Source organism: Misgurnus anguillicaudatus, chromosome 10 (genome assembly GCF_027580225.2).
Source record: "Misgurnus anguillicaudatus chromosome 10, ASM2758022v2, whole genome shotgun sequence".
NCBI lineage: Eukaryota > Metazoa > Chordata > Actinopteri > Cypriniformes > Cobitidae > Misgurnus > Misgurnus anguillicaudatus.
In genome coordinates, this window is record NC_073346.2 from 22139064 (window position 1) to 22159384 (window position 20321).

At 40.0% G+C, this 20321-nt stretch overlaps 2 protein-coding genes across 5 annotated transcripts in view; one reads left to right on the forward strand and one right to left on the reverse strand.

Moving 5' to 3' along the window:
* Positions 1 to 19906, forward strand: part of znf1035 (zinc finger protein 1035) — a 30076-nt gene extending 10170 nt beyond the window's left edge. For all 3 annotated transcript variants that reach the window (XM_055209995.2, XM_073872106.1, XM_055209994.2), the window contains 2 exons: positions 10910 to 10963; positions 11042 to 19906. In XM_055209995.2, the coding sequence (XP_055065970.2) occupies positions 11150 to 19177 (8028 nt within the window). In that variant the 5' untranslated portion in view covers positions 10910 to 10963; positions 11042 to 11149 and the 3' untranslated portion in view covers positions 19178 to 19906. The remainder of the gene's footprint in view (positions 1 to 10909; positions 10964 to 11041) is intronic.
* The window catches only part of LOC129447986 (serum paraoxonase/arylesterase 2), a 315340-nt gene that overhangs the window by 198021 nt on the left and 96998 nt on the right, over positions 1 to 20321 (reverse strand). The window lies entirely within an intron of this gene.

Below are 20321 nucleotides of genomic sequence, written 5' to 3' on the forward strand. Positions count from 1 at the left end.
AATTTTAACACAATTGGGGTTTCTAAGGAGCTCTTGTGAGCCTGATTTCTAGTTTTCTAGGCCACTTAAAACAGCGTGCTTGTGCCATAGCCAATGTTGGTCACCTTTCCCCTTTTTAAAGTGGGTAAGGATGTAAAGGTCCCCAAAAGGTTAAATACACACTGGAAAGTCTTTTCTTTTAGTCTTTGAATTTTAACGTCCAGTTTTGTTTTTGTATCTTCTCTAAATGCATTTCCCTTCTCTGTGACGCTAATGGTTTTGGACACATGCTGTACTTTTGAGGGCATTATTTTTGTTTTACTTTTTCCATCCTGCCTTTTCTTTAGTGGAAATGCACAGTACAATTCCATTTACTGTTTATCTGTAAATAAATTTGTTCTTGGTAAAGAGCTTTAAAGGAATACTTCACCGATTTAGCATTCAGCTTTGTATCAGTAGAAACCCGGCAGTATTTCTGAATGTGTTTCCCTCCCTCATGTCCCCCTGAGAGGAGAGATATCTGTATTTTGGTTCTGGAAAAAAGTCCTCCGATGACACAAAATTACTTTTTGGCCAGAGGCAAAGACTACAGCCAGAAGTAGGAGCTATTTCCACGTTTTCATCCTGCCCATTTGGATTGGGCTGTAGAGTCCATTCGGAAAAGTACAAATCAAAACGCGAGGCAGCCATCTTGAATATTCGCTAAGGCTCTCTATTTTCAGCAGTAAACATTTATAAGAACCGGCAATGAACAGTGCCAGCTATCTTAGTTTTGAAGACGATATGGCAGAAGGGGATTTTGAAGATCTGGTGCGCGAATCCTGCGCTCGTGGCTACACGTACGCGCCCCAATACAGAGAGAAACAAGAGGGTGCCGGTGCGGCTGCTGTAGCCGAGGAGCGAGCCTTGCCTAGCGGTCAGGAAGAATGGCCAGAGCCCAGGCAGACTCTAGCTGGCAACAGGCAATAAACAGTGTCAGCTATCTTCGTTTTAAAGATGATATGGCAGAAGGGGATTTTGAAGATCTGTTGCTCGAATCCGATGCGAGTTAAAGCAACACTAAAGAGTTTTTTTTACCTTAAAATAACGTTTCCAAAAAAGTTTCAGTCGTTCATCCACTCGAAACAGGGTGAACAGCACTTTCACATTCGCTTTGCAGCTTTCTATCAGCCAAAACCGCACTAAGGAAGTTTCCAACTGTCGGGTCGCGGTCCTGTAGCCAGCTTTGCTGTAGTAGGCTAAATTATTTACGACAGTGGTAATGGACAATTTAGCTTCCAACCTGTAGAGGGAGCAAAAAGCAAAAACTCTTTAGTGTTGCTTTAATGCACTTAATTGATGACTCCAGTATGGTTCTTTCCAAAGATGTTCAGTGGGATTGAGGTCAGGGGGCTCTGTGGATTAGTATTTTTTTACACTGTCCCTTAATTGACCTTGCTTTGTGCAATGCAGTAGTCATGCTGCAATAAAATAGGCCACTACTAATTAAGTCCCTTAATTGACCTTGCTTTGTGCACTGCAGTAGTCATGCTGGAATAAAATAGGCCACTACTAATCTGTTCCCGCAAAGTTGGAAGTGTAGCATTGTCTGAATTGTCTTGGTATGCTGAACCATTAGATTTTCCTTAACTGGAAGTAGGGCTTAGCCCAACCTCTAAAAACTGTTCTAGAATCAAGTGTTCAAACCGCTCTATCCAGTGCTTTCCATTGTACTTGATATCAGGCTTGTGCAGCTACTTGGTCATGGAAACACATTCCTTGAAGCTTATTCTGCATATTGTTTGTGCTAATGCTAATGCCAGTGGAAGTTGGGAATCTTTCACCTATGGAATCAGCAGAGCATTGGCAACTGGCATTGTGTGTTCATGCACTTGATGACCACGCTTTGGGACATTACATGATTACTGATGTGGCTAAGTTTCTGCTTTCCTAAACTCATTTGCTTTTTAGTAGTACTAGTTACAGTTGAAATGGAATGTCTAGCAGGGATAAAATACATCTTGCTTCTAATCCCTCTGCTCTTGTGTGATCTTTCGCTTTGTGAACGAGTTGCAGTTGTTCCTAAACAATTCCACTTTTCATTGATGCCACTTAAGAGTTCACATGGAATTTATAGCAGCCTTTGTCAGTGTATTATACAGTGAGGAAAAGAAGTATTTGCGAAATAGCAGGGTGTTTTAAGTTCTCCCACTTATAAATCATGGGGTGGTCTGGGGTTGTCATCGTGGGTGCGTGTCCGCTGTGAGAGACGTGGTCGGAAAAAATCCAGAAATCACAATGATGAATTTGAATTTTTAACTATTTATTTGTGTGAGGCAGCTGCAAATAAGTATTTAAACACCAGAGAAAGTCCATGTTAATATTTGGTACAGTAGCCTGTGTTTGCAATTACAGAGGTCAAACGTTTCCTGTAGTTTTTCACCAGGTTTGCACACACTCCAGGAGGGATTTTGGCCCACTCCTCCACACAGATCTTCTATAGATCAGTCAGGTTTCTGGCCTGTCGCTGAGAAACATGGAGTTTGAGCTCCCTCCAAAGACTCTCTATTGGGTTTAGGTCTGGAGACTGGCTAGGCCACGCCAGAACCTTGATATGCTTCTTGGTTATCCTGGCTGTGTGCTTCGGGTCATTGTCATGTTGGAAGAACCAGCCTCGGCCATCTTCAATGCTCTAACTGAGAGAAGGAGGTTGTTCCCCAGAATCTAGCAATACATGGCCCCGGTCATCCTCTCCTTAATACAGTGCAGTCACCCTGTCCCATATGCAGAAAAACACCCCCAAAGCATGATGCTACCACCCCCCATGCTTCACAGTAGGGATGGTGTTCTTGGGATGGTACTCCTCATTGTTCTTCCTCCAAACACGTTTAGTGGAATTATGACCAAAAAGTTCTATTTTGGTCTCATCTGACCACATGACTTTCTCCCATGATTCCTCTGGATCATCCAAATGGTCATTGGCAAACTTAAGACGGGCCTGGACATGTGCTGGTTAAAGCAGGGGAACCTTTCGTGCCATGCATGATTTCAAGCCATGACGTCTTGGTGTAATACCAACAGTAATTTTGAAAACGGTGGTCCCAGCTCTTTTCAGGTCATGGGCTGATTTCTCACCTTTCTTAAGATCATTGACACCCCACGAGGTAAGATCTTGCATGGAGCCCCAGTCCGAGGGAGATTGACAGTCATGTTTAGCTTCTTCTGTTTTCTAAGGATTGCTCCAACAGTAGACCTTTTTTCACCAAGCTGCTTGGCAGTCTCTAGTGTCTTTGGACAGCTCTTTGGTCTTGGCCATGTTAGTAGTTGGATTCTTACTGAATGTATGGGGTGGACACGTGTCTTTAGCCAGCTAACGACCTCAAACATGTGCATCTAATTTAGGATAATAAATGGAGTGGAACAAGTCTTTGAGGGTCAGAATTCTAGCTGATAGACAGGTGTTCAAATACTTAATTGCAGCTGTATCATACAAATAAATAGTTAAAAAATCCCATATTGTGATTTCTGGATTTTTTTTAGATTATGTCTCTCACAGTGGACATGCCCCTACGATGACAATTTCAGACCCCTCCATGATTTCTAAGTGGGAGAACTTGTTCAAAAAGGGTGTTCAAATACTTATTTTCCTCACTGTATGTTTGTTTGAATTCAAGAAACCTTTTACCTCTGTTATTGGTTGACTATGCAATACCTAATCAGTCATAACTTGATGCATAAATTCAGGGGTGTTCTGCAATCCTGGACTGTCAGTGTCTTGCAGAGTTTAGATACAGCTCTGCTCCAGCACACTTGTCTGTAATTTTCAGGTATTTTAGAAGACCTTTTATTGGTTACTTACATTTTGATTTGATTAATTTAGCATAAGCCTTTTATCCATCCTGATGTACAAATGATGGAGAATTTAATATTAGCCTTGAGCATCTTAAAGGAATACTCCAGCCAATTATACAATATCTCATTAATTACCCGTAAAATACCTTTATTAACCACTTGGAGATTTGTGGATTACTTCTGGCTTTGAAACCCCAAAAAGTGCATCCATCCTTCTCAGAAGTTGTTTCCTGATTCCTATTTTCTCCCATTATTTGCCTTGGATTGTTTGAGGGTGAGTACATCAGAGTAATTTTGATATTTAGATATAGCATGGCTTTAAGTTGATGTTTTGGTGGTCATGTGGAGGCTGGCAACTCATTACATGAAAGATATCAAGTAAGTGTTGTTGAGATCAGTTTGGGATCTCATAAGAGAACAGTCAGGCATCCCTCATTTATTGAACATAGAGCATAAATGTACAGGAGTAAGGTAAGACAACATGGTGCAGTTTCAGTAACTGTCTCAAAAATGGTGTCAGGGACTTCAATTTGATGCTGGCAGCTACAGGAAATCAATCAATCAATCAGGTTGCACATGCACTCCAGCTCCTCCACATTGCCAAGGAGTTTGGTCTTGTATCCTGACACAATTTCAAGAACATGGAGGAGATAACAAGAGACAGGTGAGCATAGGGTTGTGATGAACAACAACCCAGCAGCATGACTGATATCTGCAGGAGCAGCTCTGACAGAGTCCTACAAAATGGCTACTGGTGTACATATTTCTGACCAATCAAAAACCAACTTCATGAGGGTAGCTTGAGGCCCTGTCTTCACAGCTCTGCCATGCAGCTCAATTGGCATTTGCTAGAGAATCCCAGAATTGGCAAGTCTGCCACTGGCATCCCATTCTCATCACAGAAGAGAACAGATGGGGAACGTTATGCTACTTGTAACATCATTCAGCATGACAGGTTTGGCTTTGGGTCGATAATGGTTTGGAGAGGAATTTCATTAGAGGGTCAAATCTCCATATGTTAACCAATGGTTCCCTTACTGCTGTTAGGTAACTGGATGAAATACTCAGAGCTATTGTAAGACCTTATGTTGGTGTAGTGGATCCTGGATTCCTCCTGATGCATGATAATGTCTGGCCTTGTGTTGCAAGAGTGTGTAGACAGTTTTTATGACAAAGGCATTGATGCCATTGATTGGCCCTCATGTTCCCCAGAGTTGAATCCAGTTGAGAACCTCTGGGACATTATGAAAAACAGTGAAGCTATGTATGACTCATGGTTTGGTAGGGATTACCAGGAATTTTGTCCTGTCATGGGGGAGCTTAAGATAACATTCCTTTGTCCATGGCAAGAGGTTTTGAAGGCAAGTAGAAATCCAAGCAAAGATATTGGGATTATTAAATTGGAATTACAGGTAAAGCTGCTTGTCATGTGAAATGTAATATAATCAGAAGTCTTGTGCCCTAATGATTTCACTCAATGCAAAAACTGATCCCTGAATCACCTCAGTGGTCAGCTGATATTCAAGTGTTTAGGAATGGAACTAAACTCTATAGGACAGTGGCCATTCAAGCCTGTACATAAAGTCATGTTAACATTGTCTGTTCAAAGCTGTTCAGACAAAATATCAGAAATATAATTTTCAAGTGACTTTAACTTTGTTTGATGCCTGGTGAGAACCGAGCCAGTAATTTTCCAATAAGAGGCCGATTGTGGGTGGAAAATGCTGAGGGGTTAAAAGAGAAGGGCCAGACTGGTTTACTTACAGGAGGTCAGTCTTAAGTTAACAAATGCTACAATAGTACTAAGCAAGAACATTCACAGCACATACTTTTGCATTGTTTATTGGATAGACTAGTACAGTGTTGCTCAACCCTTGTCCTCAAGGACCCTCTTCTACAATCTTTTAATGATTTAAATTATTAGCTTGTTAGGGAGACATTCTGGAAGAAGGCTGATGAGGTGGTTCATGTGCTTTTAATGAGACATCTAAAACTTTCTAGAAGTGGGTCCTCGAGAACCAGGGTTGAGAAACACTGGACTAGTAGACCAGAACTTTAGTGGAACTTTGTGTTTTTTCTGTAAACCTAGTTGTCTAATGGAAATTGTGATCAGGCTATGTTTTGCATAATTTTAGGGACATCACTCACTGAGCAGCTGTCCTTCTCTCTTAGGTTTATTTAAGGGTGCTTTATGCTTATTGGTTTCAACCAGGTTTGTTGTGAAAATTGGTGTTACCGGTGCTACATGGTGTTCAGTCTCTCTCCAATTTCATCACTTGCCTACCCCGGCACTGCCCCCCAATGCTGTACTGCCATGCAGTAAAGTTCATAAGCAGTTTTAAAAGCCCCTTACTGGTATCAATAGGTTTGCCACGCATTGATTAACCAGTGGGAAGATTTTCTTACTATCACATCCCTAGTTTCAACAACTATGTAGAGCACTGTACTCTGTCATAAATTTGTTGAGCCATGGTGGGTCCAGTTCCTGCTTGGTTACTAGGGTGACCACCTTCAGTCAAACAAAATGTGGGACAAGAAGCATGGTAAAGTGGGACAATGTGGGACAGATGTAATAACTTTAAACTTAAGATATATTATATTGTCTATCTAATTTACAAAGAAACATTTTTTAAAACCACTGACTAAAAGATTAAGACACTACCTGACCCAAAATATCACCCAAGGTTTTTACAGCTTAAGGCATAGGCCTATAAAAGACAAAACACTAGTTTTGCAAAATCTCGTCTTTATTGGGACTATTTGATAGTCAACTGTCCAAAGTACCAGGCATTACGAAAATGCTCTCAGTGAATCAAATTCACCTTAAAATACAAGACATAAAACTATTAGGCCTAGCCTATTTAAGTTCAACAAAATATAAGGCATAGCCTATACAGTGCAAAATATTTAGGACACATTTTGCCTATATGTCCATACAATCCAGATGGTAGAAGGCCAACAGCATTCCCCAGCACCATGGATATCACTTTTCTGAAATGCATGGGTAGCAGCAAACCAACCAAATAAAAATCTATATAGTCTAGCAAGAGGACCACAAATATATTCTACATTTTACACAATGAATGTTAAATTTACCTTAATTGTTCTTCTTGAATTTATATTTTTTGTCTGTCCTTACTACATCCAGAAGAGTTTTTTTCTTTCAATGCATAGCTGTAGAACTCTGTGCAGCTATATCCAAAGTTGCTCTTGACTTGAATCTCAGTCTTGATAAGATCCACAGAGCATCGGTTTCCTTGGTCAGTCCATGCTGCAGTCATCAGTGAAAACACTCTTTCTACATGTGAATTTGTCAAAGGAATGCTAAAGAGAATGGATCCAAGTACAGTCAAATTTGGTGTGTTTGTGCCTTGAAGCAAAGTTGACCACTTCTTTACAACAGGAACTGTTCTCTTTACAACCTCCTGCAGTGCAGAATGTGAATTCACTCTTAACTCCTAACAATGCCACATGCTTGTGAAAGTTGCTGTTTGAAAAGTCATACCATTTGTTAAGGTAGCTGAGTAAATGACTGTAGAAATAAGAGAAGTCCTGCTTGATTGCTGATGCTTCAGAGTCTGGAAACTTTTGGAGAAGTACACTGGTTTCAACTCCAAAAAAGGAGTCTGCCTGCCGCTGCTGGAGCTTTCTTTGAAGAGTGGTGTGAATGTCATATAACTCACAGACAGTTATATTGTCTCCCTCCAACACCAGTATAACATCATGGAATGTCTTCAGTGCATTATGGTGGAAGGTATGCCTGTAATTGAAGAGGGAGCCCATCACTGTGTTGATCCTTTTTAAAAAGCTTGCATAGCACCTTTGGACAGTGTTCCTCTCCTAATGACAGAAAGTAGGCGTTCACTGCAGGCCAGCTAATATGAAGCCTTGAGACAGCAGGCCATATACTTAGCCTTAACTTATCTTCTAGGTACATGCCTTAGTACAGCATGTTAGTCTTGATCCACATATTCAAACAATGATTTCAGTTCTTCTGTGTGCTTTGCAGATGTGAGAAGTGACTGTAAATCTTGTTAGTTGTACATTCGATGTCTATATCTAGTTTGTCTCAAGCATATTTCACACAATTATGCACAACATGAGCCATACAATTAGCCTTGATAATGCCAGCATTATCTGCCTTCAGCTTCTGATAAACAGATTTGAACTTTCCATAATTCACACTAGCGTTATCAGCAGTGTAAGCAGAGATCATCTCCAGTCTTGGGCCATTATTTTCAGTTTGTTTGTAATCTGGCGGGGAATTGATTCTGAGGTCTCTGCACTATCCTTGTAAAAATCAACAACTCTATTCTTTAACCCAAGCTCTGGGGTCCAGTATCTCACTGCCAGGGGGAAAAGCTTGGTGCTGCCGTGGTTAGAAGCATCTGACGCCACTGAAAATAAACTGTACGTTCCACCCGCAAGCATAGGTGACGTCAGTTCTTTAATACATTTTTCCACTGAGATCGGAACAAGCACATCTGTTAAAATAGATGTTGCTTTGGTGCGACCACACAACAAATTATTAGCTATTTCAGAATCTGGAAAAATTACTGGGGCTAACTTTTTGCTGCAGTCGGTAGAGCGATATGAATTTGTTAAATGTACGGCATGATAAATGCTCGTCACTTCTGCTGACGAAACTTTGTTAGCCTGTGGGTCATTTGGTTTATTGATAAACGATTGTACTGATTTGCATGTTTCTTTATGATGTGCTTTTTTCTGTGGTACTCTCATGCACCATGTCGCTTTACGTCATATTCTCCACCATGTCTCACAGAAAAAACAAAAAAATGCAAAAAGCTCTCTCTGCTTCGCCATCTACAGGTCTTAACCAAGAGTGTGTTGCGGGCCATTCTCTATTAAAAGTGCATCTTCTCTTTTTTTGTGGCCACACTGGCCATGGCTGCTTAACCTGACCGAACGGCGCACGCTCTCCAATTTAAGATTGTTGACAATATTGAGGAGGTGTTTGTGCACCAGTTAACAGTTTGATTGATGTACATCTCAGCCTATCGACTAACTCTCTCGTTCAGACAGCCAGCGATGTTTTTGCTGTGTCGCCCGTCTCTTTCAATGAGGTGTTTCTAAATCTGCTTGTCATAAACAAATGAGTACCATCCATGCCAGTAACTGACGAGAGAAGGATGATGTGAACTCCACTCCTTCGTTCTCATTGGTAGTCGCTCCCGAAATTCGCTTGACATTTGCATAAATGGACACGCCCATACGGTCGCCAACGGTCACTTTCACTCGTGTCGCCGGAAGTCGCCAGGTTTCCATTTGAAATTAATGAGATCACGTCGCTGTGCTACTGCTGGCCGCTGGCTGTCTGAATGGGGCATAACGCTTTTATTGCTCTCCTCTGAACTATTGGACATAAGTTAACATTACGTTGGGTTCAGGTTGGTTAACTGACCTGCCTAGTGAAGAATTTCTTTGCTTTAAACTCATTTGTTGTATCTCTTATCGTATGTCTCTTATTATCTTGTTGATGAATTCTGGACTTTTAAAGCTATTGCTGGAATTGTCTAAGATTCTCCACAATTTTAAATACATTTTGCTACCGTCACCTTCAGTAAAGCGAAGTACACCAAGTTTTAAAGATGAGGTCGTGGTATAATCCCTCAACAAACCAGTTATATTTGGGTTGTCCAATAATACTATCCACGAACAATGAGACACCAGCTGACTTGGAGCACTATCATTAGGGGGTAGTTTTGGAACCATTTCCTACATCACAATCAACTTGAAACCAATCAGTGACCGAGTGAATCGGGTAGTGCGAGTTGGTGTAATTGAGTGTCAGCAGGAGTAAATTGGCATATTCACATACAAAATTAACTACTCTATGCTAAAGGTTACCTTATTTTAATAAAATTAAATTGTAATACAATTGCTATTTTAAGGCACAATTTACTTTATCAGGAACGTTTAAATATGACATTTTCATGATCAAAGGAATATAATTATTATCGATATAAGATAAACATGATTATCTGTTAAACAATCCCACTCATCAAATAAACTAGACTTCAGGAGTTAAACATGCTCATGCATGGTTCAAATTGTGTGGTGTGAAATGTTCTTCAAATAGAGAGAATTTAGGACAGTTGCTTGTTTTCTGGTGTTTGTTGTCCTGCAAAGAGTCCTCCAATAGCAAACCAGGCAATCCTGAATGAGGTGTGGGAGAACCCGAGGGAATGGTACATGACATCCATAACTATTTAGATTCAAGCTGCTTTTGTTCAAGTGTTCATTGGCAAACAAACATAGTGTTCCTATAACAAGACCAAAAAGGAACCTGATGTTCCTTTAGTGTGCCTTTAGTGAAAATGTTTTATGAGGAGGAAAGACCAAGTCTTAACTTTGATGCTACACTGCTACATATGGAGAAAAGGGCACTGCACAGCCAAGCCATACCCAACTACGAAGCATGATGTTAAGACCAACATATTTTTGTCCTTTTATCTCTGTTTTCGTGAAGGAACAATGATTTAAAAAATGTTAAGGCATCTTTCCAAATAATGTCAGGGCAACTGTATATGGTACTTAAGCTTAGGAGAGTTTTCAACAAGACAATGACCAAAGTACAGGCGTAAATCAACTGAAGAATGGTTAGAAAAAAAGATTCATGTTTTTTTATGGCCAAGCCAAAGTCTGGAAGTTCAATGAAGTAAGATCCTGAGGCATGACCTAAAATAGGTGTGCAATCAAGACGACCTGAAAATATTGATGGTCTGAACCAGATGAAATGGGAAGATTTTCTTTCATTTTTTTGTTTTGCAAGTCTAAAAAGCAACAGGAAATGTTAGTGTATGTTGTTCCTGCTAAAGGAGAAAGTTCCTAAATTCAAGTGTTGACTTTTTGCATCCTACACTGTTAAGGATTGTTCAATGTCTTCATTAAACATTTGAAAACATGTTTAGTCTGTTAATGTGACCTAATTCCAAAGGGTTCACAAACTAGTTTTTTTTAAACTGCTAGTTGCAATTGTAGTTTAAAAGTTACTTGTGTTCCTAAAAGCAAGAAGGTTGTCAATAGCAATAATATTGTTTAAAGTAATTGTTTGAAATGGATTTTTCTCTTTGTGTAGGTCTTCGACAAATCGGCTATAATGTTTGCACTGATATGTAGTGGATAGAGTGTGGTGAGCATTTTATTTCCTGTTCTATTTTATTATTATCAGTATTATATGCTTTTTTAATCACATAAAAATGTCTTTCAGAGTTCAGAAAAGTAATCCTTGGACCTCTGGAAGAACATGGCTTAAGGATGGGATGTGCTCTAGCAAGCCCAGTCTTATCCTACTAGAGCCTGAACTTTTGAATGAACAATGGAATCTAAAGAAGTTGAAATAGACTCGGAGAGCCTTGCTCATGATATTGAGGAGTTTATTGAGAAGGAGAACCTTGTGGGCATGATGGATTTGCAAGACATTACTGAATCTGACATAAATGATTTGAACACGGAGTCAGATTCTCTGCAGCACACATGCTATGATTCATCCTGGCAAGGAGTAATACATTCAGCTGACCTTGAAGAAGGCAAAACAGGGGATCAGAGACAGTCTAATGGTAGCATGACGCCATGTTACTTGCTTAACCCAGGAGAGAGTGAGTCCATCATGGAAGCAGATTCTGACCATGCAGAATTAAAAGATGCTACATTGATAGAAGATAATCTTGTGGATTACTCCGATATTAGCAGCTGCTCTGAAATGGATACAAATCTTGATTGCAATTTAAATTCTTCAGTTGAAATTAATCTTAACCAGCCCAATCCGTCTTCAGAGGATGGAGATACACATTCAAGTACAAATCAACAGCTGGACACTGTTGGAAGTGCACCTCCAGTTACCATGGGTGAGGGCAAAAGAGAAAATGAAAACAGTGAGGGCATTGTTTGGAGAGATGGACCACTTTTCATAAATGTTCAGGAAGATTTAAATGGTGTGGTACCTTTGTCAAAAGGTCAGATTGGGGAAAGTGACATTCTTGTTCACGATTCAGATTCTTCTATGGATCAACCCATGATGAGTTTGGATGAACCTGGTAACTCTGAAGAAGGTTCCACTTGTACCTCAAGTAATACAAATATAGAGGCCTCAACTATTTTGAATGCACTTGAAAATAACTGCTCAACTATTGAAGAAGGTTCCACTTGTACCTCAAGTAATACAAATATTGAGGCCTCTTCTGATTCAAATGCAGATGAAAAACACTGCTCAACCATTGAAGAAGGTTCCATTTGTACCTCAAGTAATACAAATACTGAGGCCACATCTATTTCTAATGAAAAAGAAAATAACTGCTCAACCACAGATTCATTAAAAAACTGCCAACTGGAAAAAAAGAAACCAGATATAGAAAACACGTCCTTTCAGCCTGAATTTGAGGAGAGATTAGAACGATCCACCTGTGGAGAAGAATTCATTGGCGGCTGCAATTTAGAAGAAATATCAGATCCTAAAAACACATCCTCAAAACCTGTATTAGAGGAGACGTTTGATTTTCCTGGCTATGAAAAGTCACCTAATTTGGACAGACAGAAATGTTCTACTTCAATTACTGAACACGGGGTTGAGCGGAGTAGTTTTGGATTCCTTGAATCTTGTTTTGGTTTAAAAAGTACAGAGCAGAACAATGAGGACTGTTTGAAACATTCACAAGCAAACCAAACTGATGAAGCTGGCTTTTCAGTTGTTGGGAATATGACCCAGATCCCCAAATGCAATTTGTTTAATGATGCTGAACCACCAGTTCTTCTGAAAGCTGCCTTTGAAAGTAACAGTAATCAGATGGATGAGGAAACCAGTGCACCAAAAGATCCACCGGTGCTTAGTCCCTGCCAAACATCCAAGATCCCTTCAGCTTCCAACTATCAAAATCACTTGACTGAAAATGACAACATTGCAAGCAGAGTTTCTTTATCTTTTAAGACCCAAAAGAGAAGACTGCAGCCTGTTGTTCTCCTTAAGACAACCGAACAGAAGGCTTGTGATGGAAACAATTACCATTGTTTTAAGTGCCAAGAGTCCACACAAACTTTAGATGAGCTAATTGAGCACTCCCATTGTACACATTCTTTGCACACGGTCCAATATTGTACTACTTGTGAAACTTATTTCACTGGTGACACATTGGCAAATCATTTCTGTGGGAAATTTAAACTAAAGGAGCACCTAAATTCTTCACCTAAATACTCCAAAGGGATGACTGTGGAGAATGCAAAGTTCATATGCATGTACTGTAGGAGAGCCTTTATCCGACAAGGGTTTTATGAGGAACATGTGCTGAGGCACAGAGTTGTCACACAACATAGATGTGAATGTTGTGGATTATATTTACCTACTCTTCAAACACTTCAAAGCCACAAAAGGAAAGTAAACTGCCTACCTCTGATCCTGGACCCTTCTCTACATTCTACAGACCACTTAAAATCACCTGTGAAAAAGCCGGGAACAGTAGACTTTGTATTTGACACAGATGACTCCAATACAGAACTACGTGAATGTTATGTGAGGCTAGTAGATGTATGCAAGGAAAAACAGTCACCAGAAAAAATGGATTGCAAGTTTTGTGGGAAGAGTTTCAGACTCCGTGCACAACTGAAATCACACCTTATATCGCACTCTGATGAAAAGCCTTTCAAGTGTGAGAATTGTGAAAGACATTTCAAGTATTCTTGGAATCTTAACAAGCATAAAAGAGAGGCGTGCCCTCAAAGTATCAAAGTCCCATCAAAAAAATCTTCAGTTCCAGATAGCAAATTTCCAGCCAAGTTCAAATGCCCCATCTGTTTTCATTTGTTCAAGTACTCCTACAATCGGACACGGCATTTGCGCGAACAGTGTCTCAAAGAATACATGAGAAAAGGCAAAGGAAAAATTGGTGGGAAATATCGGTGTCCTTTGTGTAAAGATATGTTTACAGTGTCCGGTAACCGCAACAGACACATAAAGAACACATGTCTTAGGCTTAAAATGTATACATCCAAAGGGAAAATTCATGGAAAAAAAGAGCTTGAGGAGGAGATTGCAACCAACAGTGAGGACAAAGACTTGCAACTGACTCGACCCATTCAAAAAGTGGCACGTTACAAATGCACTTTTTGTCCAGCTGCATATGCTAGCAAATCTGGTTTCTACACCCACCTAGCAAAGCATAAATTGCTTGCAAATACCAAAAAGATGACTAACAGACATAACGATGTTGATTCAGGGGGTTCGGACAAAAAATCTTCTGACAAGATTAAAAGTGCTTCTCTTACTTGTCGCTTTTGTGGAAGAGTCTTTACATCAGTACTTATATTGGGAAAGCACTTAAAGCTTCATACCGGGAACAGACCTTTCCGTTGTTTAGATTGTGGTAAGAATTTTGCTAGGCGCGCGCACTTGATAACTCACAAAAATGTCCATAAGCGGAAAATACAGTGTTCAGTCTGTTTGGAAGTTTTGCCATCTATTGGAGATTTGTTGAAACACAGACAGTCCCATCCAGAAAAAGGCATGCTAAAGTGCCCTGACTGCCCAATGCTGTTTAAGTTTCCTGTGTTTTTTCTGCGGCATGTGACAGTGCATGAGAAAAACCGCAAACTTACGATACCTCCAGAGGCCCAAGCTACACCTGAAAAGTTAAAAGAAACGAACAAAGAAGAGTTCAGTTGTGGTCTCTGCCAAAAAGCCTTCGCTGATTCAAAGGCGCTTAGCAAGCATTGTTTAACTCACATGCCAAATCCTTCTGCATCCAAATGTCAGTTCTGCAAGCGTAACTTTTCAAATAGAGCTGGGCTGATTCGCCACATCCGCCTTCACACTGGTGAAAAGCCCTTTCCATGTCTAAACTGTGGAAGGCACTTCCATAGAATGGAAGTTGTTAAAGCGCATCAGGAGAAATGTAGTGGAGTGCAACAATTGCCTGTATTACAGAAGTCAAATGCTAAACAAGTAGAGTCTAAAAACACTGTAGACTTTGCGTCAAAAAAGGCCAGCAAGTCCTATAATTGCTCATACTGCCCACATTCATTTCGTTTTTCCAGCAATTTGAAATTCCACGAGAAAGCCCACTTGGCAAAAACACTATTCCCTTGTCCAAATTGTGGGAAGTATTACAGAAGAAGAAAAATTAAAGATCACGAGCTTATCTGCAAAGGCAAAGGAGTTCCTTCTTGTCGAAATTGTGGGAGAACTTTTAACAAGCAACACTACAGAGATGCTCATGAAAAACACTGTCAGGGTAAAGTATCAAAAGAAATTGGAACAAATGGCAGATTTAAGTACCAGTGTCCACAGTGCTTTAAATATTTAAAATACAGAAGTTACCTCCTGAGACACATTAGAATTCATTCTAAGGAAAAACCATTTGCATGCATGCATTGTGGACAAAAATACAACAGTCAGCCTCGCTGCTTAGAGCATGAGGCTTTGTGTGATGGTCCATCGAAGGAACATAAAAAGGAACGAAGTGATGCAAAAAAAACTGAACAAGTGGTTGCTGGAGTAAAAAATGTGAAAGAGATCAAGGTGGTCCCGCAAGAAAATAGGGCGGAATTAAAGTGCAAATTTTGCACAAAATCATTTGCAAGGCCAAGATATCTACGACGCCACATCCTCACTCATACAGAGGTCAAGCCATATCGATGCAAGACATGTGATGGCTGTTTTTCACGCTATGATCATTTAAAACTGCACCAAAATCGTTGCAGAGGAAAGCCAAAACTCGAGGTGCGAATTGTAAAGATGCCTCTAGACAGCGAAAATGCAGACTGCCGAAGGAAAACTGAGCAGGAAAATGAGTTGCAGTGCAAAATTTGTTCAAAGCAGTTGTCCACCTCGAGCGACTTGAAGCGACATATTTCCATGCTGCATGTTACTGTCAAACCTTTTCCCTGCAAACGATGTGGTAATACTTACACTTCTATAAAGAATTTAAAGAGACATAACCTCAAGGTTAAATGCAAGAAAATGTCAAAAGAAAGCATACAGCCAGCCAAAAGTAAGGCGGTTTCAACAGAAAATGTGCAGCCCGCAACGAGTCATGTTCAAACCCAACCATGCAGAGAAACATCTAAACTTCTACAACGAATACAGGTGCACTACATGAATAAATTTAAATACCAATGCACGTATTGTCCTCGCCGCTTTAAAATGCAGGGGCAACTAAAGGTGCATATACGTCTTCATACAGGTGAAAAACCATATGGCTGTGACAGCTGTGGGGAGCGTTTCATCAGAAGAGACTACTTAAAACGACACTTGGTTAAATGCACTGGAAAGGCAGAAAGCCAAGAAAAAGTTCTTTGCGACAAGTGTGGTGACCTGTTTACACAGGATGCATTGCTTAGACACCAGAAGACATGTGTTGTCAGCTTAAAGTCACCTGGATCCTCTAAAGTGGTCAACAAAAACACCCCATCCAAGATAAAAGGTTTCTCCTGCGCTAACTGTAGTGACCGTTTTTTGTTGTTCTCACAGCTTCAGCAACATTTTTTAGCAAAGCATAGAACTGGTCAAGGCTTAAATATTGATAAACGACAATTGGAATTAAATCCAATTAATATAATCAAGCAAGAGCCAACTGATGAAGTACATAGCCCCCCAAGTAGCAATCAGCGACCTGCAGATGAGCAACAAGAGAATTCAAACAAGGATCTCAACAAACCTCTTAAATGCTCACATTGCAACATGCGGTTTACCAATGCTTCTGGGCTGGGTATGCACATGCGCATTCATACCGGAGTCTACCCACTTTCTTGCACAAAATGCCATGTTGGTTTTTGGACCAAAAAAACAATGGAGAAACACAAGAGAAAATGTACTGGACACATGATCGTCAGCAAGAAAAACAAGTCCACCACAGAAAATGCAGAGGAATTGGAATCCGCTCTAGCTGACACAGTTCTAGTATTTAATAAAGGCTCAAATACAACAGGAACTGGAGTGCTACAGACCAGGTTCTCATGTAAAGATCAAGAAAATGGTAAAGAAGACACTGCTACTAACAAGTATCAATGTTCAGAGTGTGATCAAAGTTTCACAGATGGACTTCGACTCATAAGTCATTTGGAAGAACATGGTCGTGAGGATCAAGAGCGCAGATCAAGCGAAACACACCGATGCCACATTTGCAGTAGAGTCTTCGGCCAAGCTGGTTTACTGCAAAGGCACATGAAAACCCAGCACGAGTACAAAAAGAAATGTATCTGTCCAGTATGTTCGAAAGACTGTCGTTGTCCCTCTGAGTTGGAGATCCATAAATCGTGTCATGATCCCACTCGTCCTTTTGTCTGTACCATATGTGCATTGAGATTTTGGACCACTAAAGCATTGAGTATTCACCAAGGCCTTGCTCATTCGAACAAAGAGCCAGAACCTGAATTATTCAAATGTCATCCATGTGACAAAACCTATACAGTTAAAAAGTCATACATAAAGCACTGCAAATTGAAACATAAAGAGGATTCAGTGACAACATCTACTGAAAACAAATCGTCCGTTAATCAAGAGTCAGAAAAAGAAGAAACCGACTCAAATTTCGAAGATGAAGATAACAGTGATGATGATTCTGATTCAGCACCATACTTTCCTTGCCATGTTTGCGGTAAAACGTTCTTAACATCAGAAAATCTTGAGGATCATCAAAGGTGCCATCTTGGTGAGAAACCTTTCGAGTGTGAGGAATGTGGGAAATGCTTTTTTCAGCTAGTAAATCTGCAACAGCATCAGCGAAGCCATAAGTCTGAGTTTCAGTGTCAGATGTGTGGTAAAGGCTTTGTCTCCTTCTTTGCTCTGCGTAAACACAAACAATCGCATGTCAGAAAACCATCTCATCGCTGCACAAAGTGCCACTTGAGCTTCACACGCTCAGCAGAACTAGCAGAGCACATGGTTACACACCGTGATGAAAATTTCCCATGTGATCTTTGTGACGAAACATTTTCATGCAAAACAAGTCGGGCAAATCATCGCAAGATCCACACAGCCCAAGATGAGGAGCTCCCTCCTCTGATTCCACACAATGAGCCTCAAACCAATCAAGTTACTTCTGCTGGTCCCAGTAGAAGCCCTGTGACAAGTAACGTTGGGCAGTTCAAGTATCGTTGTGGAATTTGTCAAGTAAGATTTCCAGATCCAGAACAGCTCTCTGAACATGGGTGCAATCCAGCAAAAGAGCGCCCCTACTCGTGCCCAGAATGTAACAAGTATTTCTTGCACGGTTCTCACCTAAAAAAGCATCAGCTTAGTCATCAGTTATCGGCACGGCGTTCTTATCAGTGCAATCGTTGCAATATGAGTTTCAGCTACCACCATCATTATCTTACTCATTTACGTAGTCATGGGGATAAGGAGGCACCTGAGGACACAGTCATTCCTGGCCGTGAAAAGATGATCCACGTTGACAGTGCAAAGCGTGAAAAAATTTACCAATGCCCGATATGTCCTGAGAGTTTTTACCAAGCCTTGGATCTGGCAAATCACCTCTCGGTTCATTCTCACATGTGCAGTGTTTGTAATACAACTTTTCCCACAAAGGAAAGTCTTGATGAGCATGAACAATGCCATTTGACTGCTGCTACACAGTATGAATGCACCGAATGTGGTGACAGTTTTCTCGGTAGTGATGCTTTTCGCAAACACCACTGTAGTAATCGTAAAATGCCGTTTTCGAAGAAGCACACCTCGGAGTCATCCGTTTCTTCCACCCTCAAAAATCAGCATACTGAGAGACTATTTAAACCTGGCGAGGAGGAAGAGGAGGAGGTTGATGTTGGAGAAGACTTTATAAAATGCACCATTTGTCAAAAACGGTTCTCCTCCAATAGTAGTTTACAGGAGCACCAAAAAATCGAACATGCAGAACGTCCTTTTACTTGCCTGGTCTGTGGGAAATGCTTTACAAAGAAACGGTACCTCACACAGCACCAGCAAACACACAATGAACGGCCATACCGATGTAATGTGTGCCCAGAATCCTTCAAAACAGAAACCGCTTTAATATCTCACTTTAAACTGCATGACACAAAAAGGCAATACCGTTGCTCAATATGCAACAAAACTTACCTGACGTCCAATGATCTTTACAAACATCAACAGAAAAAACATGTTGAACATCAGAGCTTAAATAAGGACAGTGAAGAATTCCGGTGTGATATGTGCTGCGAATCTTTTAGCATGTTTTCTCAGCTGAAGAAACACCAGGAAACCCATGTGGGGCAAGTCGTCTATGAATGCACAGAGTGTGACAAAGCCTTTGCTTTTCCAAGTCTTTTGGAGGAACATCAGATGACTCACGCTGTTTCTCCCGAATCTCTCCAGACCCAACCGCCAAGCCATTTTTCCTATCAAAGCCCAGTAAATGAATAAAGGGCGGGTTATTGATGATTACCTTTCCTGCAATGCAGGTTATTTAAAATCATTCAGTTTTCTGAACGTTATTTACAGATCAATTGTACATACATTGCATTGTTCGTTTTACATAGGCCCAAGTGCTTTTATCCCCTTTGAAATATAACGTTGGTGTTTTACCCTAGTTCTGAATCAGTCTGTTCATGTTTATATAATTTGTTCTACAGTTCTGTGAACTGCTCGCTATTTTTTTCTGTTTGTACAGTACTCAGACTGAGTTGTGTATATTTATGCAATCTACATGATGGATGGAACTGTAGGTATATTTGCATGATGAAAGTACTATAAGAGATCAAAAATGCTCCAGCTTAAAATCCTGTCTTATTTTTCATCAAGGGACCTTTTGACCTTGTTACATTTACCATGTGTTTTTAAACATCCTTCAAAAACAGTTAACGATTTCAAAGTTACTTTTTTATTGACCGGCTTGTAAACATTTGAGGTCTACTGGTTTGTGATGACATTAATGTATGTATAAATTCTTTTTTTGAGTTCACAATGTAATTCAAATTTGCTTCTTTTTTGTGAAGTCTCACATAAAAACAGCTTGTAGCCTTTTCTTATGAGTTTAAAACAACGTTAGTGCTTATATGGTTATAAAAACCTGATTAGTTTAGTTTTACTTGTGTATTATATGGCAATGTTGAGATTTTCTTCAACGAATAACCAATAAATCCTTTACATCTACTTTGTTGTTGTTGGCCAAATTTCTTATAGTTAGGTATGTTTAAAGGTAATGTCATATTTATCCATATTTTGCACCGATTTCAGGTGGAGTAAACTATGAAACTGTAATTCATAATAAAACTACAATTAATTGAGTTAATGTTAAGTTTAAGAATTGTTACACTTGTGTTTTTATATTATCTGAAGAATTTTACTACCTTGCATTTATCTTGCTTATAAAAATTTCACTTTACATTCTGACTTTAAACATGTATAGCACACATCGTGTCCATTTGAATTTTCCAGTAACAAAAAGTTTTTCAAATAATTAATTAGAAAATTAGTGAGCATTGCCATATGGCAACACTGAAACCAATAAAATTTTACTACATAGTGCACCGTTCGTAACCCTTCCATAAACCATTTCCATGTTAGA